Source organism: Haliotis rufescens, unplaced genomic scaffold (genome assembly GCF_023055435.1).
Source record: "Haliotis rufescens isolate VD_foot unplaced genomic scaffold, xgHalRufe1.0.p SCAF_78, whole genome shotgun sequence".
NCBI classification, from domain to species: Eukaryota; Metazoa; Mollusca; class Gastropoda; order Lepetellida; family Haliotidae; genus Haliotis; species Haliotis rufescens.
This window is the reverse complement of record NW_025964370.1, coordinates 1414839-1440756: the sequence shown is the minus strand read 5'-3', so window position 1 is coordinate 1440756 and position 25918 is coordinate 1414839. Positions and strand designations below refer to the sequence as shown.

Genomic DNA, 25918 nt, shown 5'->3' with positions numbered 1-25918 from the left:
CTTTGACGCACATCTACACAAGGAATTGCATGTGGTGCAGGGATCTCTTCTGTCCCTGAACCCACGACCAAGGGATCCTTTAACGCACTGCTACACAAGGAATTGCACAACTCGGAGTTCTCTTCTGTCCCTGAACCCACGACCAAGGGATCCCTTGACGCACTTCTACACAAGGAATTGCATGTGGTGCTGGGATCTTTTCTGTCCCTGAACCCACGACCAAGGGATCCTTTGACGCACTTCTACACAAGGAATTGCATGTGGTGCAGGGATCTCCTCTGTCCCTGAACCCACGACCCAGGGATCCTTTGACGCACCTCTACACAAGGAATTGCACGTGGTGCAGGGATCTCTTCTGTCCCTGAACCCAAGACCAAGGGATCCTTTGACGCACCTCTACACAAGGAATTGCACGTGCTACAGGGATCTCCTCTGTCCCTGAACCCATGACCAAGGGATCCTTTGACGCACCTCTACACAAGGAATTGCACGACTCGGAGTTCTCTTCTGTCCCTGAACCCATGACCAAGGGATCCCTTAACGCACTTCTACACAAGGAATTGCATGTGGTGCAGGGATCTCTTCTGTCCCTGAACCCAAGACCAAGGGATCCTTTGACGCACCTCTACACAAGGAATTGCACGTGGTACAGGGATCTCCTCTGTCCCTGAACCCATGACCAAGGGATCCTTTGACGCACCTCTACACAAGGAATTGCATGTGGTGCAGGGATCTCTTCTGTCCCTGAACCCACGACCAAGGGATCCTTTAACGCACTTCTACACAAGGAATTGCACAACTCGGAGTTCTCTTCTGTCCCTGAACCCACGACCAAGGGATCCTTTGACGCACCTCTACACAAGGAATTGCACGTGGTGCAGGGATCTCTTCTGTCCCTGAACCCAAGACCAAGGGATCCTTTGACGCACCTCTACACTAGGAATTGCACGTGGTACAGGGATCTCCTCTGTCCCTGAACCCATGACCAAGGGATCCTTTGACGCACCTCTACACAAGGAATTGCACGTGGTGCAGGGATCTCTTCTGTCCCTGAACCCAAGACCAAGGGATCCTTTGACGCACCTCTACACAAGGAATTGCACGTGCTACAGGGATCTCCTCTGTCCCTGAACCCATGACCAAGGGATCCTTTGACGCACCTCTACACAAGGAATTGCACGACTCGGAGTTCTCTTCTGTCCCTGAACCCACGACCAAGGGATCCCTTGACGCACTTCTACACAATGAATTGCATGTGGTGCAGGGATCTCTTCTGTCCCTGAACCCACGACCAAGGGATCCTTTGACAAATATTATAGTCGCCTCGTGTGTCAAGCTTGGGATCGTATTATATTGGAATCCCCGAAGGGTTTATATAAATCTGAAAATGTACATATAGGCCAATTTTTGCTCATTTATACACTCGATGTGTTCACTATACTGATCAAACGTCAATGATACGTACAATAAACGGAATGAAGTGCAAGCAATGGTAGATTAGTCCCTGCTCATCGACACTATTCAAGACCTGATCTGGACTGTGTGATCAGATGCACCTATGTTGTCACAAGCGGGTTGTTACGGGAAGTAATACAATCTTAGCCAATTAGAATGAAAGCTGGGGTCACGTGATGTGTAGGGGGTTCCCCTGTATTATTTCCCAGGCAGGAGACGGCTGGACGGCAAGCATGAGTGTTTAACGGACAGACATCTGCCGATGCTCATCGTTAAGCTGTAAGTTGATGATTTTAGAATGACATTTCTTCATTAGTGACACAAGAAGGCAATATCATATTCTCTTAATACCTCACTCACCTGAAGTTAGTTTGTTGATCTACATTTATCAACATTAACATGATCAGACCCAGAAAAGAAGGTTTTAATGTTTTAATATTGAGTATTTGATATTTTGTATCGTGTTGAGTTGTTTTTCAAGGCCTTCAAACACTTGGTAGTAATTTTCAATTTAAATCTATAATTAGATCCCACGTGTCAATCAGTGACGTCAGCACTGAATACACCACCCCTATCCTCGCACATACAATAGACATATGGAGGAAATCAGGTGATTAAAAGGCTGAAATGGTTTTTAATTTCTTCGATCACTATCACTTAATTATGACAAAGAAACCGATAGGAACTTCTTTTTTTTATTCCTATGTTTTTTTTATCGAAACGTGAAAAGCGAGCCACATGTAACATTACAAATAAAGTAGATGAGGTGACGCCACATAAAAGGGGGTTTACCCATTTGTATTTCCACAGTAGTAAGAGTAAGAAACAGCAGAGTTACTCAACATGTCAACATCAATTTGTAATTTGTTGATATTATTTTGATTGGCATGATTTCATTCGAGATACAAGGAATAAAAAAGGAAAGAACGTTCCACAGCCAGTCAATGTATACTGAGTCAACAGCAGCGTTGAGGTTGCCACGGATGACAAGAAGTCTGGAAAGTGCATTGCCACAGAAAGCACCCCACACCATGACACTTCCGCCTCGAAATCTGTTTACTTCCTGTTCACAACACTGGGCGTAACGTTCATGACGGCGCCTCCACACCCTTGCCCTACCATCAGCAAATCGAAGATTGAATCGGGATTCATCACTGAAGACGACTTGATTCCAATTCCTCTGAGTCCCTCGTAAGTGTCGCTGTGCCCACAATTGACGATGACGTCTGTGTAATTGAGTCAGAATCGGCCTGCAGTAGGGCGGTCGTGCTTGAAGGTGAGCAGTTCTCAGACGGTTTCGAACAGTTTGCGCACTCAGTCTTCCCCTAAACAGTTCATTTCTGGTTTATGTAGCCGTCAAAAATCGGTTACGGAGGTGATGCAAGACAATCTGACGATCCTCTGCATGTGACGTCACACGTGGTCGACCTGGCCGAGGGCGATCAGCGGTGGTACCCGTTTGCTGTAGACGCGTCTGTAAATAATAAACAGTCCGTCGACTACAACCATTCGTCCTTGCGACTTCAGCTACGGACGTTCCCGTCTGCAACATGCCGATGGCACGTTCACGTTACACATTTGAAAGGCGTGGCATGACAAATGGCCGTAAAGACTTTTGTTTTCTTGTGTTTTTCTTTTTTTGTTAATGACTGCTAACAAGTATGGCTGAAAACACGAGCGGTATTATGGCCACGTGACCAGTTGCACGTGAAAAACCACTTTTGCCACTATAGTGCTGTGCACATGATTTTGATCGATTCACCTGCACGAAAACGGGTTTTATCTGAAGACAATACGTGGCCATTACTGTTTAAATACACAATAAGGGCCCACAATGATAACTGGTCAAAATGTAGAATGTATTTGCACCAAGTTGTCGTGCTAGAATAGTGCACACTAGAAAGGGAATCAGAAATCATTATGCATTTGTAATGCGCAGTTGAAGAAAATAATGCACGTGTGAGTGCACAGCTAGTCGATAGACAGAATGAAAACTTTGAACTTAAGTCAATTGTGTCTAAACAATCCATTAAAATTGCGGCTTTAGAAGATAAATTAGATAGAAGTGAGAATTACTCCTATAACCTATTTTTTGTCATCGGAATGGACGGGAAGGAAGAACCGTATGAAACCAAGGAAAAAGTAAGAACTTTCTTGAAAGAAAGGCTTGATATGAGTTATTATGACAACATTCATTTTGATACGGTTCATAGGCTGGGTGCTAAACGTGAACAAGGATCGAACCCGCCTATAATTGTACGGTTTGCGTCAAGGGGTGATGAAGCATCTGTATGGTAATTACCCCGTGTCGTGTGTCGGAGGACAGGGAAAGAACTAAGAAACTTGTCTTGTACATGATAAATGCTAGAGGAAAAGGTCAAAGTGCATTCTTGAAGAACTACTATTTCTTTGTCAATGGTAAAAAGTTTTATTTTGATGATCAGACAGAAGATCTTACAAAAGTAACGAAGGGCAGAGATGATGGGAAGTCGCTGCCAAGTGATCTCTCATCTGAAACCCGTTACGAAGAACTTCACCAGATGTCGTCAGCGCGGAATGCACGTGCATTTCTCCAGCAAAGCAACTCACTTCTTGTTGTGTTGGAATGTGAACTGTTTATACACTAAGATAAACAATAATAACTTCCATGACTGTGTGTGTATTATCTGTTTAACCGAAACGTTGACAAAATGTTTAGATGACTTCAAGTTTGTTTTAACTGATTTCGTTTCGTTTCAGTTACTTAGACCTTAAGAGGAGAAGGCAGGTCGCTATTGTGTATGTACAGTATATATTAGTGATAAACTTTCATCTTATTTTTCAAAGATACCTGACGAATAGGTTTACTGTGTTTTTATTGTGTCCAATGATGTACTGGTACAAGGCTAATAGTTGGATGTGTTAAACTGAACCCTGAAACATTCGGCTATAATGAGTGTATTGAAGTTTTAAAAAATGTTCCTGCATTGCTCATGGACGAATTCATGGAAAATGACTACATCTTGTGTGTAGAATTTAATAGTAAAACTGGAACCCAATTAGATTATATTGGTTTTGATGCAGTTGATCATCTACCAATGGATGATATTGTGTGATGATATTATAAATATTTTGGACTTATTTTCACTCCAAAATTAATTTGGACTAAGGCCTGCAAAACTTTATGTGAGCAAGCAAGCAAAGCACCTGGTCAGTTAAATTGTTAATAAGACGTTATGATATTTCGGTTAGGGGAGCATTTTATGTATGGTGCTGAGATTTGGGGATACCAAAAATAGAATAGGATTGAAATTGTTCATCGCAAATATTGTAAATGTTTACTTCCCACAGGCTACAGAACTGCAAATGCAGTGACCTATGGTGAATGTGGTAGGTATCCACTTCATACTATACATTATGTAAAATGCATTTAATATTGCCTTAAGATAATGCAAATGCAGTGACCTATGGTGAATGTGGTAGGTATCCACTTCATACTATACATTATGTAAAATGCATTTAATATTGCCTTAAGATAATGCAAATGAATCCAAACAGATACCCATAGCAGTGTTATAAAATGTTATTATCCATTGCTGATAGAAAACGTCCTAACTGGGCATCGCATATCAGCCTTTTCATCATTATGGTTTTTGGGATGTATGTGTTGCACAAAGCGTTGGCAATACAGAATTATTTGTGCATAAGATTGGCATGCATCTCCAGGCAGCAAGACCCTCTCATTCTATAAACTGCATCAATTTTATATTGTGTGCGAAAAATATCTATCAAATGTTAAGCAACAGTGCTACATCTGACAACAATGCAACATCTGACAACAGTGCAACATCTGACAACAGTGCAACATCTGACGACAGTGCCACAGCTGATAACAGTGCTACATCTGATAACAGTGCTACATCTGATAACAGTGCAACATCTGACAACAGTGCAACATCTGACAACAATGCTACATCTGATAACAGTGCAACATCTGACAACAGTGCTACATCTGACAACAGTGCAACATCTGACAACAGTGCAACATCTGACAACAGTGCAACAGCTGATAACAGTGCAACATCTGACAACAGTGCTACATCTGACAAACAGTGCAACATCTGATAACAGTGCAACATCTGACAACACTACAACATTTGATAACAGTGCTACATCTGACAACACTGCTACATCTGACAACAGTGCAACATCTGACAACAGTGCTACATATGACATCAGTGCTACATCTGATAACAGTGCAACATCTGACAACAGTGCTACATCTGATAACAGTGCTACATCTGATAACAGTGCAACATCTGACAACAGTGCAACATCTGACAACAATGCTACATCTGACAACAGTGCAACATCTGACAACAGTGCTACATCTGATAACAGTGCTACATCTGATAACAGTGCAACATCTGACAACAGTGCTACATCTGACAACAGTGCTACATCTGACAACAGTGCAACATCTGACAACAGTGCTACATCTGATAACAGTGCTACATCTGATAACAGTGCTACATCTGACAAACAGTGCAACATCTGACAACAGTGCAACATCTGACAACAGTGCTACATCTGACAACAGTGCTACATCTGACAACAGTGCTACATCTGACAACAGTGCAACATTTGATAACAGTATAACAAATGACAACAGTGCAATATTTGACTACAGTGCAACATATGACAACAGTGCAATATTTGACTACAGTACAACATATGACAACAGTGCAACATATGACAACATATGACAACAGTATAACATCTGACAACAGTACAACATTTGATAACAGAAGAACATATGACAACAGTACAACATATAACAACATATGACAACAGTATAACATCTGACAACAGTACAATATATGACAACAGAAGAACATATGACAACAGTACAACATATAACAACATATGACAACAGTATAACATCTGACAACAGTACAATATATGACAACAGAAGAACATATGACAACAGTACAACATTTGATAACAGAAGAACATATGACAACAGTACAACATATAACAACATATGACAACAGTATAACATCTGACAACAGTACAATATATGACAACAGAAGAACATATGACAACAGTACAACATATAACAACATATGACAACAGTATAACATCTGACAACAGTACAATATATGACAACAGAAGAACATATGACAACAGTACAACATATAACAACATATGACAACAGTATAACATCTGACAACAGTACAATATATGACAACAGAAGAACATATGACAACAGTACAACATTTGATAACAGAAGAACATATCACAACAGTACAACATCTGACAACAGTACAACATATAACAACATATGACAACAGTATAACATCTGACAACAGTACAATATATGACAACAGAAGAACATATGACAACAGTACAACATATAACAACATATGACAACAGTATAACATCTGACAACAGTGCAACATATGACAACAGAAGAACATTTGACAACAGTACAACATATAACAACATATGACAACAGTATAACATCTGACAACAGTACAATATATGACAACAGAAGAACATCTGACAACAGTACAACATTTGATAACAGAAGAACATATGACAACAGTACAACATCTGACAACAGTACAACATATAACAATATATGACAACAGTATAACATCTGACAACAGTACAATATATGACAACAGAAGAACATATGACAACAGTACAACATATAACAACAGTACAAAATCGGACAACAGTATAACATCTGACAACAGTGCAACATTTGACAACAGTGCAACATATAACAACAGTACAAAATCGGACAACAGTATAACATCTGACAACAGTGCAACATTTGACAACAGTGCAACAGCTGACAACAGTACAACATCTGACAACAGAATAAAATCTGACAACAGTATAACATCTGACAACAGTGCAACATATGACAACAGTGCAACTTATGACAACAGTGCAATATCTGACAACAGTACAACATATGACAACAGAATAACAGATGACAACAGTGCAACATATGACAACAGTGCAACATATGATAACAGTGCAACATCTGACAAGTAAAACATCTGACAACAGTGCCACATATGACAACAGAATAACATATGACAACAGTGCAACATATGACAACAGTGCAACATATGACAACAGAATAACAGATGACAACAGTACAACATATGACAACAGTGCAACATATGACAACAGTGCAACATATGATAACAGTGCAACATCTGACAACAGTACAACATCTGACAAGTACAACATCTGACAACAGTGCAACAAATGACAAGAGTGCAACATCTGACAACAGTGCAACATATGACAACAGTGCAACATCTGACAACAGTGCAACGTATGACAACAGTACAACATCTGACAAGTACAACATCTGACAACAGTGCAACATATGACAACAGTGCAACATATGACAACAGTGCAACATATGACAACAGTGCAACATCTGACAACAGTGCAACGTATGACAACAGTGCAACATATGACAACAGTGCAACATATGACAACAGTGCAACATATGACAACAGTGCAACATCTGACAACAGTGAAACATATGACAACAGTGCAACATATGACAACAGTGCAACATCTGACAACAGTACAACATCCGACAAGTAAAACATCTGACAACAGTGCAACATATGACAACAGTGCAACATATGACAACAGAATAACATATGACAACAGTGCAACATATGACAACAGTGCAACATCTGACAAGTAAAACATCAGTGAAGGACTTTGTGCGCCATGCTGAACTGACATGATGGACGCTTGTGGTGTGTGTCTATCTGCATGGAAACTGTACATATGTAGTGTTTGTATTTGTATGTCAAGCTGTATTTAACAATGTACATTATGAATTATGTTCTTGTTTGTTTCACTGATGATTACATACTATATGAGTTTCAATGAGGTTATGGTCTATGGTTAGCGGATAGGGTCAACATATATCAAACATATGACAACAGTGACAACATATGACAACAGAATAACATCTGACAACAGTGCAACATATGACAACAGTGCAACATATGACAACAGAATAACATCTGACAACAGTGCAACATCTGACAACAGTGCAACATCTGACAACAGTGCAACATATGACAACAGTGCTACATCTGACAACAGTATAACATCTGACAACAGTGCAACATCTGACAACAGTGCAACATCTGACACCAGTGCAACATATGACAACACTGCAACATATGACAACAGTGCAACATATGACAACAGTGCAACAAATGACAACAGTGCAATATTTGACTACAGTGCAACATATGACAACAGTACAACATTTGATAACAGTGCAACATCTGACAACCGTGCAACATATGACAACAATGCTACATCTGACAACAGAATACCCTATGACAACAGTGCAACATATGTCAACAGTGCAACATATGACAACAGAATAACATCTGATAACAGTGCAACATATGACAACAGAATAACATCTGACAACAGTATAACATCTGACAACAGTGCAACATATGACAACAGTGCAACATATGACAACAGTGCAACTAATGTTATTACGCGTAAAGTTGTAGTCAGAGCACATAAAGCCTTTGGCCAATGAAAATCGCTGTAAATTTACACGTAACACACTTATTAAGCTTACGTATTTACATGTAAACATGATATCCGATCCATGAATTTATCTTTACAGGAAATATACTACTTTTACATGGTACAATTTCTTTACTCGTAAAACAACATGGATTTCTCATTGGTCAAAGTCTTCACGTGTAACGATTAACAAGTGTTACGCATGATCATCCATTGAATTTTCATTGGTCAAAGTATATTTCGTAATTATATAATCTTCTGACCCCATCCGCTAAAGATACTCGCCCGACCTTGTAAGGGTTAAAAAAAATTATATAGCAAAGAAAAAGATTGTCATCTTTCCTGTGACTCTTTTAAACATTTTATAGGCGGTATGTGTGTTCTACTGATCCTAATGACACATGTTAAATTGTATAGTGTACCGTTTTGTTTGTCCCACCGTCTAACCTTGATTTATGTTTTAGCCCTGTGATTAATGTATCAATGGTTAATTTCATGTTCATGCAATGAGGGCATTTGTAGAATTTACTAAAACATTTGAGACACAATTTATGGATAACGTCTTCTTTCGGTATAAATCCTTATACCGTCGTCAAGCGGACTGACAGCGGTATAAGGATTTATACCGAAACGTCGCTTTTACAGTAATTAAAGAACTTGTTATCCATAAATTGTGTGTACTTTTGGAAAGTGTACATTACCTCATTGAAAAAAATGTTATCAGTTTGTATCGTTAAGAAGTAAATCAGTGCTCATATACTGGATAAACAAATTTGGTGATCTTTCTTAATGATTTATTTCTATTTCGTTACTTTTGAGGTGATAGTGGTTGTGAAGGAGTGGGATTGGTTTTGAAACTTATTCCAGTTAAATCACTGTTTGTCATCATAGTGTGGGAGAGGCATTCAGATAAGCAACATGTGCTTGTTTTACAATCCCTCCACTTTAAACTAATGGAAAAACATATGTTCATCTCAATGTGGGAGGAAAGTGATGCAGGTGTGGTGCTTTCAAACAGAAACATAATCGGGGCAAACTGGGACTCGAATGATCGAGCATAGGCGTGGCCAAGGAATGCAGGCGCCTTTGAAGACTGTACCACCCGTGCCATCATTATATAATATATATTTTATTTATAATGAAACTGTAAATAACTGTGGAAAACAAGGACAATATAAATAAAGCATAAAAACTACAACATAACAAAATAAAGCATGCAAATAAAGCCTAGTACTACATTAATCGTTCATATCGTTATTTAAAGTAGAGCTGCACATGTAAGTTTAGGCTATTAATCTTTCTCACTGAGTAAAGTGAGTATAGGTTTTTGTTATATGAAATATGAAATAAGAAAATGAGTCACATTAGCATACAGAGTATCTTGTTAAAGGAATATATGTCAAACACATTTCTACATCATATACATGAGCAAGGATTAACATATGATGAAAAAATAAATTCACACATTTACTTACACATATCGTACTCTTCAAAACGAGAAACCTACAGCCAGATTTGTGTGAGCCTCTACTCCAATTTAATCTACAACTTATTATGAAAAGATCACATGCTTTGAAGTTTTAAGTACCTTTACTCAAAATTAGCTCAATGTCAAACTAAAACTGTATATATTTATCATTATATAATATATATATTATTTATTATGAAACTGTGAATAACTATGGAAGACAAGAACAATGTAAATAAAGCATATATACTACAACATGACACAATAAAGCATGTAAATAAAGCCTAGTACTACATAAACCGTTCATATCGTTATTATCACTGCATTTTAATATCGTTCATAGTGCTGCTGCACGTGCAGTACATGCGGCTCCGTGGCCCTCCATCGTACGCGTTTCCCGATTAATGATTTGCAGGTTTCCATGTCCTTGTTGCGATCATTTTGATCAGGGATATTTGTCACTGACACTATAACGTTAACACATTAAACCTCTTCATTTTGCAACCCTTGGGCCGCTTATTTTGTTTTTATGGCCAAACATACCCATACACACTGTAATACGTGATCATTATATTCACATATTCCTTACCCGAAACTGTCACTTTAGCTCCCTGCATGACCTCAGGCGCAATCTCAATTTTTGGCCAATTTTGACAAGTTCTGCTGTAGGAATATCACGTCTGCTGGATATTACTTGGTCACACTGCCTTATCGCTAGGCATGCTAGGCAAACACATATTCCATACAACGACGTACGTGTACTTCCTAATACACACGGGGGCACGGGTGGCCAAGCCGTCTAAGGCGCCGCCATTCGCTGTGCAGAGTTGCCTCCCTTGGGCACGCCAGAAACCTATAATTGTGGGTTCGAATCCCGGTTCGCCCCGATTATGTTTCTTGGTTTGTCAGGACCATACCCGTGCTCGTGGGTTTCACCGAAGTGGTAAACGTCTGACACCTGCATCACTTCGGGCTTTCCTCCCACATTAAGCGGACACGCCGTGATATAACTGGAATACTGTTAAAAGCAGCGTTAAACCCAACTCACTCGCTCACTCACTCCTAACACACACTGTCGAATTCCCTGCTGCTCCCAATATGACCGTCAAACCTCGCCCCTTACCGTAACCGCTGCAGAAATGACTGCTTGTGTTCAGAGTCATTCGTGACCAACTCGTGTTATTCCGGGACAAGCCATTTTCCCATAATTTCCTCTACGGTTGAGGGCGCCATTTTGACACAGATGTAAACAGACCGCAGAGGTCATATGCAGTTCGATCATATCTGACGAAAACACTGAACTTGTGGATGATAAAGACAAAGATGTGCTTGGATGTTTTCCTTCTAAACTAATGTGTATGCATGAAGAGATGAAAGAATGCTTTATGATAAAAGTGAACGATTTCCAGTCTAAATATGAAGAGGACATGCTTCACATGATTAATGCATTCAGAAGAAAAGAACAAAAAACTTGTTTTCCTTAAAACTAAAGTTCAAGAGAGTCATTCACGTGAGGAAAAGACTTGAGCATGATGTGTCATCACTGAAGGACGACCTACAACATAAGGATGTAGATATTAAAGAGCTTCAAGAAACTCTGCATACAAGAATATCAACAACTGATAAACGAACGTCTGCTATAGATGGGAAAATAGATTGTTTGAGCAGACAGACAGACAATAGTTTATTTTCGTCTCACTTCTGTACAAACATTTAAAAGGCATGATTATCATAAACAATATTTGTAAAATTATGCACAGAACCATTCATGAAGAATTATGAGAGACGGTAATATGAATGATAAAAAAACAGTATATATTAAAACAGTTTACAACATTTACCATATAATACATTTTTTCGCCGATTAAGAATTAAAAAGCAGATTTTGGCAGGTAAGAAACAAACATCATTATTACCCATTATAAAACAAAGCTTATCAACATCTGACATATCTGAAAATCACATTTAATTCATTAAAAAGCATATCTCTAAAATCATCATATAATGGGCAGTGAAACAAAACGTTACATTCACCTTCAACACAATTTTTGCAATGGAAGCATGTTCATTCATTGATTGGTACGTTAGTGTTTCTACCAGTTTTTATTTTTAAAGGAGCAATACCACATCTGAGTTTTGCATATGCGGATCTAAAACATCATGGAATATGAGATGAAACATAATTTTCTGTACAATAAAATTGTTTAAAGCAGCGATACGATCTTGACTTGTTAAAACCACTTTCTCAAATAATCATTCATACGCACATCTTCTACAAATGAACATAAAAACGACTTGTTAACAGGACGATTTGTATTTAAAACCTGATATAAACCAAATTCAAAAAAATTCTTTTGTGTTTAAAAATTCCAAATTCTGTAATTATTTGCAGCACAATAATCAGCCCAAACAAATTCATACTTATTAAGTCTAGGAGGCATATTTTTAAAACGACAAAAAAAGCTTTCTATGGGGCCTCTCGCTTTAGACAAAAGAGGATTGTTCTGTCTTATCTAAAAGCTGACATGCCTTTTGAAATATGTACATGACGCGATCAAGGACTATGCAACACAGCATGGTGTTTCAAGTAGTTATATGACGCTCCTCAGGCATTGGGAGGTGAAAATCCAACTTACACAATACGTGTAAATATGCCAACACAATGTGCAAAGGCAATATTGACCGATGAAACGTTCTGGCCTGAAAATGTGAACGGCAGAGAATGGGTACCCAAAAGTTCTTGGTATACAAACGACAACTCAAGTGCCGGGAATGAAAAGCCATACTAATAATAAACATTATACTTAGTGCACTGCTACTACACGTTAGGCATTATGCACGGCACGCATCAGTTATGTACCAGACTAGACAGTACAGATCTATTCTTTGTGACTGAACATTGTTTAAGTGAACAAAATGCCATCCTTATCAACACTATACATGATGATTTTGATGTTTACTATAAATGCAGCTGTACCAGTACTTCTCAGCGTGGGTCAGCTGGTATGGCAACCTTCATACGTGAAGGCGATTGGTGTAAGGTATCCGTTATTAATACATTACAAAGCCAAAATGTACTAGTAATCGGAGTAAGTCTAAGAATAGGTAAGAACACATTATATGTGATAGGAACTAGATAACCTTCCACTAACACGTTGGACAGTGTATATTTCGAACAGGTGGACTATGTGATTGTAATTGTATGACATATACTCACAACAGGGTCTTACTATTCTTACTGGAGATTTTAATGCAGATATACGATAATCTGCGGTCCAAAGAATATATTATGAGATCTCGTTGCCTTCAAAGGGTACTAAATGAACGAACCCTTTATTCAGGTGTACCATTAGACGATATTACTTAGTATACGTTGTCAAACAAATTTAAAGATGTGAGAACGATGATAGACTATATATTTGTGAGTGTTAATTATCTGAATAATGTTATTAGTTACACCATTGATACTGATATATCATACTGTCTCGGACCATCTGCCTATCCTACTGTGCATAACAAATGACTGTCCTAAAAATCATATGGTGGATATAAGCTCCATTGGAAGAAAACGTGTGATATTGATCTTATGCTGTATCGTTATGAAACTGAAAATTTCTTTCGTAAAGACATATGCAGTTGGTCCCAATTCCCATCCCATAATGAATATATTGAAACGTATCATGAGTACATTACAGAAGCCCTCCATGCAGCAAGTACCCCATCAACGAAGTTTAAACCCTACCTCAAAACCTACTGGAAAAAAGACAATCTGCAGAGAATGGCAGATCACATGCTAAGAACGATTATAATTTTTTGAATATTAAGAAGCAAAGCGTAGTTTTAGAAGACAGCATCGGAGATCCAAACAATCGCTCATAGATAGCAGACTGAAAGAACTTTATGAGGCAGCGGAAATAGATAATACATGGATACTTTAAAACTGCAAAACGATATAACAAAACTAAGGGCCAAGTACACAAACTTCTTTATAAATGTAATCAAAGTAGCAACGCGGAGGGCATTTCTGAAATATTTGGTAAATACTTTAGAGACTTGTCAATCATAACCATGGTGAGTAATTTTGACTGTTCTTTTGCTGATGAAGTAATATGCATAGTCACAAATATTGAAAACAACGAAACCTCCGATGCTGATAACGATGTGACTGCTAACTGTCCAATGAAGAGACAATTCACCATTGTAGAGGTATTAAGTACAGTTAAAGGACTAAAAAACAATAAATCTCCAGGACCTGATGGGCTCACAAATGAACATATAAAGTATGCTGGAAGATCTTTATTAAAGCATATCATGGTGTTATTCAATGTTGTTTTTAAATATAAATATATACCCAGAATGTATCATTTTGGCGAAATCTTACCAGTACATAAGGGACGAGGAAAAAGTAAAAGTGATCCATCTAACTACAGGGGCATAACACTAACTTCAGTCCTAAGTAAGCTTTTCTAAAGAATGCTTCTCAACAGAATCGAAAAATGGACATGGATTTAGGAAACATGCTGGGCCGAAAAGGCGGCTCTCACTCTTCCAGAAAGTATTTCATACTTTAACGAAAGAAACTCACCAGTTTATTGTGCTTTCTTGATAACGAGAAAGACTTCGACCGTGTTTGGCTTGACGGTCCCTTTTATAAATTACATAAATTTGGTATCAATGGTACATTGAGTTTTCTTCGTCTATCTTATAATTCTATGTACTCATGTGTTAGTTTTGCTGGCCTCAAATCTGATGTGTTCCCCGTTAAAAAGTGTGTAGGACGTGTCATTTCACCATGTCTCTGTATACTTCATATCAACGATTTACTTCATCAACTAAGCAATTCCGGTTGTGGACTATGTCTTCCATGGGGACGATGCCAGGAATACTGTTAGCAGACGACACGACCTTGATCAGCTGTAACATAACAGGTCTTCAAATGCTCCTCCTAAACGTTGCAGAACATTATGCTAACAAGTGGCAGCTGAAATACAATGTGATCACAAGCGCCGTCCCAACTTTCGGATGTAGCAACAAATCAGTGTCGCCTGAACATCTGTACATTGGTAAGATAAATCTACCTGTTCAAATTGTCTATGCGGGCGTGTACACAAGTCCTGTTAAAACTTCTGCAGAAAGAACGAGGCTAGTATGTGAAAAACAGAAAACTGATAAAGTAAACCATGATTCTGGCCTGTACTTTGCTGGACTAAATCCTACAGCCGCTATGCGCATCTGGCAACGAGTGATATTACCCTGTGGCTTATATGGATGTAATGTGTGGGGAAAACTATCCTTAAAGGAATATGAGATGCTCGCAATCACTCAACGCTATTTCTGTCAGACAATCTAGGGTCTTAATAAGTGTATGCCTAAAGAAATAGAGAGACACAATTGGTGAAGTATCCATACGAGGATACACTGATCAACAAAAGCGTTAGCTCCTTGGTAAGCCATGTAATTCAAACCTAATGTATCTAGTCCAACTTGGACAGGTTAGATATTATAAAGCAACACAAGTTAATAAGAACAAGTGGGACACGAAATCACGAAATGCTGCATCTTGTCTCCCAATATAATTTGCTCTCCATCGACCAGAATATTTTATTTCTTTAGCTAGACTAGTTCGCTTAGGTTCAATGCCAATAGAATCAAAGGAATGTGTTTGTGGAACGGTTTCGAATGATACAGTGAAACACGTTATCATGTCATGTCAACAGAATTTAAAAGAAAGAAATATCATATTTGATAAAATCATTGATTTGCTTGACGGTAAAATATTTGTTAGAATCTGGACAGACGCTGATACCTTTCTGTCTTTCCTGTTTGGAGGTTTACCTGAACAATTTGAAGATGAATTAGACTACAAAGTATGGGCAGAAAGCATGATACATATTGGTGGTGATGCATGTGTATGTAAACTTCTTCAGATACATAATGTAATATACATAACTGTTACCCATTAGACACGAAACGCTTCTTCCACAAACAAATACAAAAATCAAATGTTGTGTCAACATATGAACTACTTAGAGGTGAAGTAAACTGGTTTTAAAGTCGCGTTGAAGAATATTGCATCATCTGTGTGCATGTGTGCGTGTGCGTGTGCGTGTGTGTGTGTGTGTGTGTGCACTTATCCTATAACTGTTGTCTTATCACTGTATATATTGTACTCTTCATGAAATGGAGGAAATAAAGATGATCTATCTATCTATCATCTCTAACAGCCCCTGTTGTGTGTATTGTGAGTATTGTCAGCAGAGAGCCCGTCCCACGTCTCTAAACATCTCCTGTTGTCTCCATGTATGTGTGTGTTGTGAGTGGTTTTAGTAGAGAGCTCACACATATCTAAACATCTACTGTTGTTTCAATGTCTCTGTGTGTTGTGAGTGTTGTCAGCAGAGTGCACGTCACACGCCTCTAAACATCTCCTGTAGTCTCCATGTAAGTGTGTGTTGTGAGTGTTGTTAGTAGAGAGCCCATAACACATCTCCTCTTGTGTTCACTGCTGTGTGTTGTGAGTGTTGTTAGTAGACAGCCCGTCACATCTCTCTAAACATATCCTGTTGTGTTCACTGCTGTGTGTTGTGAGTGTTGTTAGTAGACAGCCCGTCACATCTCTCTAAACATATCCTGTTGTGTTCAACGTTGTGTGTGTTGTGAGTGTTGATAGTAGAGAACCCGTCACACATCTCTAAACATATCCTGTTGTGTTCATTGCTGTGTGTGTTGTTAGTAGAGAACCCATCACATCTCTCTAAACACATCCTGTTGTGTTCATTGTTGTGTGTGCTGTGTGTGTTGTTAGTAGAGAACCCGTCACATCTCTCTAAACACATCCTGTTGTGTTCATGTCTGTGTGCTGTGAGTGTTGATAGTAGAGAACCCGTCACATCTCTCTAAACATATCCTGTCGTGTTCATGTCTGTGTGTTGTGAGTGTTGATAGTAGAGAACCCGTCACATCTCTCTAAACACATCCTGTTGTGTCCATGTCTGTGTGTGTTGTGAGTATTGTTAGTAGAGAACCCGTCACATCTCTCTTAACATATCCTGTTGTGTTCATTGTTGTGTGTGCTGTGAGTGTTGATAGTAGAGAACCCGTCACACATCTCTAAACATATCCTGTTGTGTTCATTGCTGTGTGTGTTGTTAGTAGAGAACCCATCACATCTCTCTAAACACATCCTGTTGTGTTCATTGTTGTGTGTGCTGTGTGTGTTGTTAGTAGAGAACCCGTCACATCTCTCTAAACACATCCTGTTGTGTTCATGTCTGTGTGCTGTGAGTGTTGATAGTAGAGAACCCGTCACATCTCTCTAAACATATCCTGTTGTGTTCATGTCTGTGTGCTGTGAGTGTTGATAGTAGAGAACCCGTCACATCTCTCTAAACACATCCTGTTGTGTCCATGTCTGTGTGTGTTGTGAGTATTGTTAGTAGAGAACCCGTCACATCTCTCTTAACATATCCTGTTGTGTTCATTGTTGTGTGTGCTGTGAGTGTTGATAGTAGAGAACCCGTCACATCTCTCTAAACATATCCTGTTGTGTTCATGTCTGTGTGTGCTGTGTCTGTTGTTAGTAGAGAACCCGTCACATCTCTCTAAACACATCCTGTTGTGTTCATTGTTGTGTGTGCTGTGAGTGTTGATAGTAGAGAACCCGTCACATCTCTCTAAACACATCCTGTTGTGTCCATGTCTGTGTGTGTTTTGAGTGTTGTTAGTAGAGAACCCATCACATCTCTCTAAACACATCCTGTTGTGTCCATGTCTGTGTGTGTTGTGAGTGTTGATAGTAGAGAACCCGTCACATCTCTCTTAACATATCCTGTTGTGTTCATTGTTGTGTGTGTTGGGAGTGTTGATAGTAGAGAACCCGTCACACGTCTCTCTAAACATATCCTGTTGTGTCCATGTCTGTGTGTGTTGTGAGTTTTGTTAGTAGAGAACCCGTCACATCTCTCTTAACATATCCTGTTGTGTTCATTGTTGTGTGTGTTGGGAGTGTTGATAGTAGAGAACCCGTCACACATCTCTCTAAACACATCCTGTTGTGTCCATGTCTGTGTGTGTTGTGAGTGTTGTTAGTAGAGAACCCGTCACATCCCTCTTAACACATCCTGTTGTGTTCATGTCTGTGTGTGTTGTGAGTGTTGTTAGTAGAGAACCCGTCACATCTCTCTAAACATATCCTGTTGTGTCCATGTCTGTGTGTGTTGTGAGTGTTGACAGTAGAGAACCCGTCACATCTCTCTAAACACATCCTGTTGTGTCCATGTCTGTGTGTGTTGTGAGTGTTGACAGTAGAGAACCCGTCACATCTCTCTAAACACATCCTGTTGTGTCCATGTCTGTGTGTGTTGTGATTGTTGACAGTAGAGAACCCGTCACATCTCTCTAAACATATCCTGTTGTGTCCATGTCTGTGTGTGTTGTGAGTGTTGACAGTAGAGAACCCGTCACATCTCTCTAAACACATCCTGTTGTGTCCATGTCTGTGTGTGTTGTGAGTGTTGACAGTAGAGAACCCGTCACATCTCTCTAAACATATCCTGTTGTGTTCATGTCTGTGTGTGTTGTGAGTGTTGACAGTAGAGAACCCGTCACATCTCTCTAAACACATCCTGTTGTGTCCATGTCTGTGTGTGTTGTGAGTTTTGTTAGTAGAGAACCCGTCACATCTCTCTAAAACACATCCTGTTGTGTCCATGTCTGTGTGTGTTGTGAGTTTTGTTAGTAGAGAACCCGTCACATCTCTCTAAACACATCCTGTTGTGTCCATGTCTGTGTGTGTTGTGAGTTTTGTTAGTAGAGAACCCGTCACATCTCTCTAAAACACATCCTGTTGTGTCCATGTCTGTGTGTGTTATGAGTGTTGACAGTAGAGAACCCGTCACATCTCTCTAAACACATCCTGTTGTGTCCATGTCTGTGTGTGTTGTGAGTTTTGTTAGTAGAGAACCCGTCACATCTCTCTTAACATATCCTGTTGTGTTCATTGTTGTGTGTGTTCTGAGTTTTGTTAGTAGAGAACCCGTCACATCTCTCTAAACACATCCTGTTGTGTCCATGTCTGTGTGTGTTGTGAGTGTTGTTAGTAGAGAACCCGTCACATCTCTCTTAACACATCCTGTTGTGTCCATGTCTGTGTGTGTTGTGAGTGTTGACAGTAGAGAACCCGTCACATCTCTCTAAACACATCCTGTTGTGTCCATGTCTGTGTGTGTTATGAGTGTTGACAGTAGAGAACCCGTCACATCTCTCTAAACACATCCTGTTGTGTCCATGTCTGTGTGTGTTGTGAGTGTTGACAGTAGAGAACCCGTCACATCTCTCTAAACATATCCTGTTGTGTTCATGTCTGTGTGTGTTGTGAGTGTTGTTAGTAGAGAACCCGTCACATCTCTCTAAACACATCCTGTTGTGTCCATGTCTGTGTGTGTTGTGATTGTTGACAGTAGAGAACCCGTCACATCTCTCTAAACACATCCTGTTGTGTCCATGTCTGTGTGTGTTGTGAGTGTTGACAGTAGAGAACCCGTCACATCTCTCTAAACACATCCTGTTGTGTCCATGTCTGTGTGTGTTGTGAGTGTTGACAGTAGAGAACCCGTCACATCTCTCTAAACACATCCTGTTGTGTCCATGTCTGTGTGTGTTGTGAGTGTTGACAGTAGAGAACCCGTCACATCTCTCTAAACACATCCTGTTGTGTCCATGTCTGTGTGTGTTGTGAGTGTTGACAGTAGAGAACCCGTCACATCTCTCTAAACACATCCTGTTGTGTCCATGTCTGTGTGTGTTGTGAGTTTTGTTAGTAGAGAACCCGTCACATCTCTCTAAACACATCCTGTTGTGTCCATGTCTGTGTGTGTTGTGAGTTTTGTTAGTAGAGAACCCGTCACATCTCTCAACACATCCTGTTGTGTCCATGTCTGTGTGTGTTGTGAGTGTTGTTAGTAGAGAACCCGTCACATCTCCCTAAACACATCCTGTTGTGTTCATTGTTGTGTGTGTTGTGAGTGTTGATAGTAGAGAACCCGTCACATCTCTCTAAACACATCCTGTTGTGTCCATGTCTGTGTGTGTTGTGAGTGTTGTTAGTAGAGAACCCGTCACATCTCTCTAAACACATCCTGTTGTGTCCATGTCTGTGTGTGTTGTGAGTTTTGTTAGTAGAGAACCCGTCACATCTCTCTTAACACATCCTGTTGTGTCCATGTCTGTGTGTGTTGTGAGTGTTGTTAGTAGAGAACCCGTCACATCTCTCTAAACACATCCTGTTGTGTCCATGTTTGTGTGTGTTGTGAGTGTTGATAGTAGAGAACCCGTCACATCTCTCTAAACACATCCTGTTGTGTCCATGTCTGTGTGTGTTGTTAGTATTGTTAGTAGAGAACCCGTCACATCTCTCTTAACATATCCTGTTGTGTTCATTGTTGTGTGTGCTGTGAGTGTTGATAGTAGAGAACCCGTCACATCCCTCTAAACATATCCTGTTGTGTTCATCTCTGTGTGTGCTGTGTCTGTTGTTAGTAGAGAACCCGTCACATCTCTCTAAACACATCCTGTTGTGTTCATTGTTGTGTGTGCTGTGAGTGTTGACAGTAGAGAACCCGTCACATCTCTCTAAACACATCCTGTTGTGTCCATGTCTGTGTGTGTTGTGAGTGTTGTTAGTAGAGAACCCGTCACATCTCTCTTAACACATCCTGTTGTGTCCATGTCTGTGTGTGTTTTGAGTGTTGTTAGTAGAGAACCCATCACATCTCTCTAAACACATCCTGTTGTGTCCATGTCTGTGTGTGTTGTGAGTGTTGTTAGTAGAGAACCCGTCACATCTCTCTTAACATATCCTGTTGTGTTCATTGTTGTGTGTGTTGGGAGTGTTGATAGTAGAGAACCCGTCACACGTCTCTCTAAACATATCCTGTTGTGTCCATGTCTGTGTGTGTTGTGAGTTTTGTTAGTAGAGAACCCGTCACATATCTCTTAACATATCCTGTTGTGTTCATTGTTGTGTGTGTTGGGAGTGTTGATAGTAGAGAACCCGTCACACGTCTCTCTAAACCTATCCTGTTGTGTCCATGTCTGTGTGTGTTGTGAGTTTTGTTAGTAGAGAACCCGTCACATATCTCTTAACATATCCTGTTGTGTTCATTGTTGTGTGTGTTGGGAGTGTTGATAGTAGAGAACCCGTCACACGTCTCTCTAAACATATCCTGTTGTGTCCATGTCTGTGTGTGTTGTGAGTGTTGTTAGTAGAGAACCCGTCACATCTCTCTTAACATATCCTGTTGTGTTCATGTCTGTGTGTGTTGTGAGTGTTGTTAGTAGAGAACCCGTCACATCTCTCTAAACACATCCTGTTGTGTCCATGTCTGTGTGTGTTGTGAGTGTTGTTAGTAGAGAACCCATCACATATCTCTTAACACATCCTGTTGTGTCCATGTCTGTGTGTGTTGTGAGTGTTGATAGTAGAGAACCCGTCACATCTCTCTAAACATATCCTGTTGTGTCCATGTCTGTGTGTGTTGTGAGTGTTGACAGTAGAGAACCCGTCACATCTCTCTAAACACATCCTGTTGTGTCCATGTCTGTGTGTGTTGTGAGTGTTGACAGTAGAGAACCCGTCACATCTCTCTTAACATATCCTGTTGTGTTCATTGTTGTGTGTGCTGTGAGTGTTGATAGTAGAGAACCCGTCACATCCCTCTAAACATATCCTGTTGTGTTCATGTCTGTGTGTGCTGTGTCTGTTGTTAGTAGAGAACCCGTCACATCTCTCTAAACACATCCTGTTGTGTTCATTGTTGTGTGTGCTGTGAGTGTTGATAGTAGAGAACCCGTCACATCTCTCTAAACACATCCTGTTGTGTCCATGTCTGTGTGTGTTGTGAGTGTTGTGAGTAGAGAACCCGTCACATCTCTCTTAACACATCCTGTTGTGTCCATGTCTGTGTGTGTTTTGAGTGTTGTTAGTAGAGAACCCATCACATCTCTCTAAACACATCCTGTTGTGTCCATGTCTGTGTGTGTTGTGAGTGTTGTTAGTAGAGAACCCGTCACATCTCTCTTAACATATCCTGTTGTGTTCATTGTTGTGTGTGTTGGGAGTGTTGATAGTAGAGAACCCGTCACACGTCTCTCTAAACATATCCTGTTGTGTCCATGTCTGTGTGTGTTGTGAGTTTTGTTAGTAGAGAACCCGTCACATATCTCTTAACATATCCTGTTGTGTTCATTGTTGTGTGTGTTGGGAGTGTTGATAGTAGAGAACCCGTCACACGTCTCTCTAAACATATCCTGTTGTGTCCATGTCTGTGTGTGTTGTGAGTGTTGTTAGTAGAGAACCCATCACATATCTCTTAACACATCCTGTTGTGTCCATGTCTGTGTGTGTTGTGAGTGTTGATAGTAGAGAACCCGTCACATCTCTCTAAACATATCCTGTTGTGTCCATGTCTGTGTGTGTTGTGAGTGTTGACAGTAGAGAACCCGTCACATCTCTCTAAACACATCCTGTTGTGTCCATGTCTGTGTGTGTTGTGAGTGTTGACAGTAGAGAACCCGTCACATCTCTCTAAACACATCCTGTTGTGTCCATGTCTGTGTGTGTTGTGATTGTTGACAGTAGAGAACCTGTCACATCTCTCTAAACATATCCTGTTGTGTCCATGTCTGTGTGTGTTGTGAGTGTTGACAGTAGAGAACCCGTCACATCTCTCTAAACACATCCTGTTCTGTCCATGTCTGTGTGTGTTGTGACTGTTGACAGTAGAGAACCCGTCACATCTCTCTAAACATATCCTGTTGTGTTCATGTCTGTGTGTGTTGTGAGTGTTGACAGTAGAGAACCCGTCACATCTCTCTAAACACATCCTGTTGTGTCCATGTCTGTGTGTGTTGTGAGTTTTGTTAGTAGAGAACCCGTCACATCTCTGTAAAACACATCCTGTTGTGTCCATGTCTGTGTGTGTTGTGAGTTTTGTTAGTAGAGAACCCGTCACATCTCTCTAAACACATCCTGTTGTGTCCATGTCTGTGTGTGTTGTGAGTTTTGTTAGTAGAGAACCCGTCACATCTCTCTAAAACACATCCTGTTGTGTCCATGTCTGTGTGTGTTATGAGTGTTGACAGTAGAGAACCCGTCACATCTCTCTAAACACATCCTGTTGTGTCCATGTCTGTGTGTGTTGTGAGTTTTGTTAGTAGAGAACCCGTCACATCTCTCTAAACACATCCTGTTGTGTCCTTGTCTGTGTGTGTTGTGAGTGTTGACAGTAGAGAACCCGTCACATCTCTCTAAACACATCCTGTTGTGTCCATGTCTGTGTGTGTTGTGAGTGTTGACAGTAGAGAACCCGTCACATCTCTCTAAACACATCCTGTTGTGTCCATGTCTGTGTGTGTTATGAGTGTTGACAGTAGAGAACCCGTCACATCTCTCTTAACACATCCTGTTGTGTTCATGTCTGTGTGTGTTGTGAGTGTTGTTAGTAGAGAACCCGTCACATCTCTCTAAACACATCCTGTTGTGTCCATGTCTGTGTGTGTTGTGATTGTTGACAGTAGAGAACCCGTCACATCTCTCTAAACACATCCTGTTGTGTCCATGTCTGTGTGTGTTGTGAGTGTTGACAGTAGAGAACCCGTCACATCTCTCTAAACACATCCTGTTGTGTCCATGTCTGTGTGTGTTGTGAGTTTTGTTAGTAGAGAACCCGTCACATCTCTCTTAACATATCCTGTTGTGTTCATTGTTGTGTGTGTTGTGAGTTTTGTTAGTAGAGAACCCGTCACGTCTCTCTAAACACATCCTGTTGTGTCAATGTCTGTGTGTGCTGTGAGTATTGTTAGTAGAGAACCCGTCACATCTCTCTAAACACATCCTGTTGTGTCCATGTCTGTGTGTGTTATGAGTGTTGACAGTAGAGAACCCGTCACATCTCTCTTAACACATCCTGTTGTGTTCATGTCTGTGTGTGTTGTGAGTGTTGTTAGTAGAGAACCCGTCACATCTCTCTAAACACATCCTGTTGTGTCCATGTCTGTGTGTGTTGTGATTGTTGACAGTAGAGAACCCGTCACATCTCTCTAAACACATCCTGTTGTGTCCATGTCTGTGTGTGTTGTGAGTGTTGACAGTAGAGAACCCGTCACATCTCTCTAAACACATCCTGTTGTGTCCATGTCTGTGTGTGTTGTGAGTTTTGTTAGTAGAGAACCCGTCACATCTCTCTTAACATATCCTGTTGTGTTCATTGTTGTGTGTGTTGTGAGTTTTGTTAGTAGAGAACCCGTCACGTCTCTCTAAACACATCCTGTTGTGTCAATGTCTGTGTGTGCTGTGAGTATTGTTAGTAGAGAACCCGTCACATCTCTCTTAACATATCCTGTTGTGTTCATTGTTGTGTGTGTTCTGAGTTTTGTTAGTAGAGAACCCGTCACATCTGTCTAAACACATCCTGTTGTGTCCATGTCTGTGTGTGTTGTGAGTATTGTTAGTAGAGAACCCGTCACATCTCTCTTAACATATCCCGTTGTGTTCATTGTTGTGTGTGTTCTGAGTTTTGTTAGTAGAGAACCCGTCACATCTCTCTAAACACATCCTGTTGTCTCCATGTCTGTGTGTGTTGTGAGTGTTGTTAGTAGAGAACCCGTCACATCTCTCTAAACACATCCTGTTGTGTCCATGTCTGTGTGTGTTGTGAGTGTTGACAGTAGAGAACCCGTCACATCTCTCTAAACACATCCTGTTGTGTCCATGTCTGTGTGTGTTATGAGTGTTGACAGTAGAGAACCCGTCACATCTCTCTTAACACATCCTGTTGTGTTCATGTCTGTGTGTGTTGTGAGTTTTGTTAGTAGAGAACCCGTCACGTCTCTCTAAACACATCCTGTTGTGTCAATGTCTGTGTGTGCTGTGAGTATTGTTAGTAGAGAACCCGTCACATCTCTCTAAACACATCCTGTTGTGTCCATGTCTGTGTGTGTTATGAGTGTTGACAGTAGAGAACCCGTCACATCTCTCTTAACACATCCTGTTGTGTTCATGTCTGTGTGTGTTGTGAGTGTTGTTAGTAGAGAACCCGTCACATCTCTCTAAACACATCCTGTTGTGTCCATGTCTGTGTGTGTTGTGATTGTTGACAGTAGAGAACCCGTCACATCTCTCTAAACACATCCTGTTGTGTCCATGTCTGTGTGTGTTGTGAGTGTTGACAGTAGAGAACCCGTCACATCTCTCTAAACACATCCTGTTGTGTCCATGTCTGTGTGTGTTGTGAGTTTTGTTAGTAGAGAACCCGTCACATCTCTCTTAACATATCCTGTTGTGTTCATTGTTGTGTGTGTTGTGAGTTTTGTTAGTAGAGAACCCGTCACGTCTCTCTAAACACATCCTGTTGTGTC

General features: G+C 40.2%; 2 protein-coding genes across 2 annotated transcripts; both read left to right on the top strand.

Annotated features, from left to right (window-relative positions):
* The first annotated feature begins 5257 nt into the window (after window positions 1–5257).
* LOC125376792 (serine-rich adhesin for platelets-like) lies at window positions 5258–5992 on the top strand. The gene has a single exon (XM_048388738.1). The coding sequence runs from the start codon at window positions 5258–5260 to the stop codon at window positions 5990–5992; it is 735 nt and encodes a 244-aa protein (XP_048244695.1).
* Window positions 5993–7794: 1802 nt separating this feature from the next.
* LOC125376791 (papilin-like) lies at window positions 7795–9046 on the top strand. The gene is made up of 2 exons (XM_048388737.1): window positions 7795–8069; window positions 8464–9046. Exons 1-2 carry the CDS (start codon window positions 7795–7797, stop codon window positions 9044–9046), a joined length of 858 nt encoding a protein of 285 aa, XP_048244694.1.
* Window positions 9047–25918: the final 16872 nt, after the last annotated feature.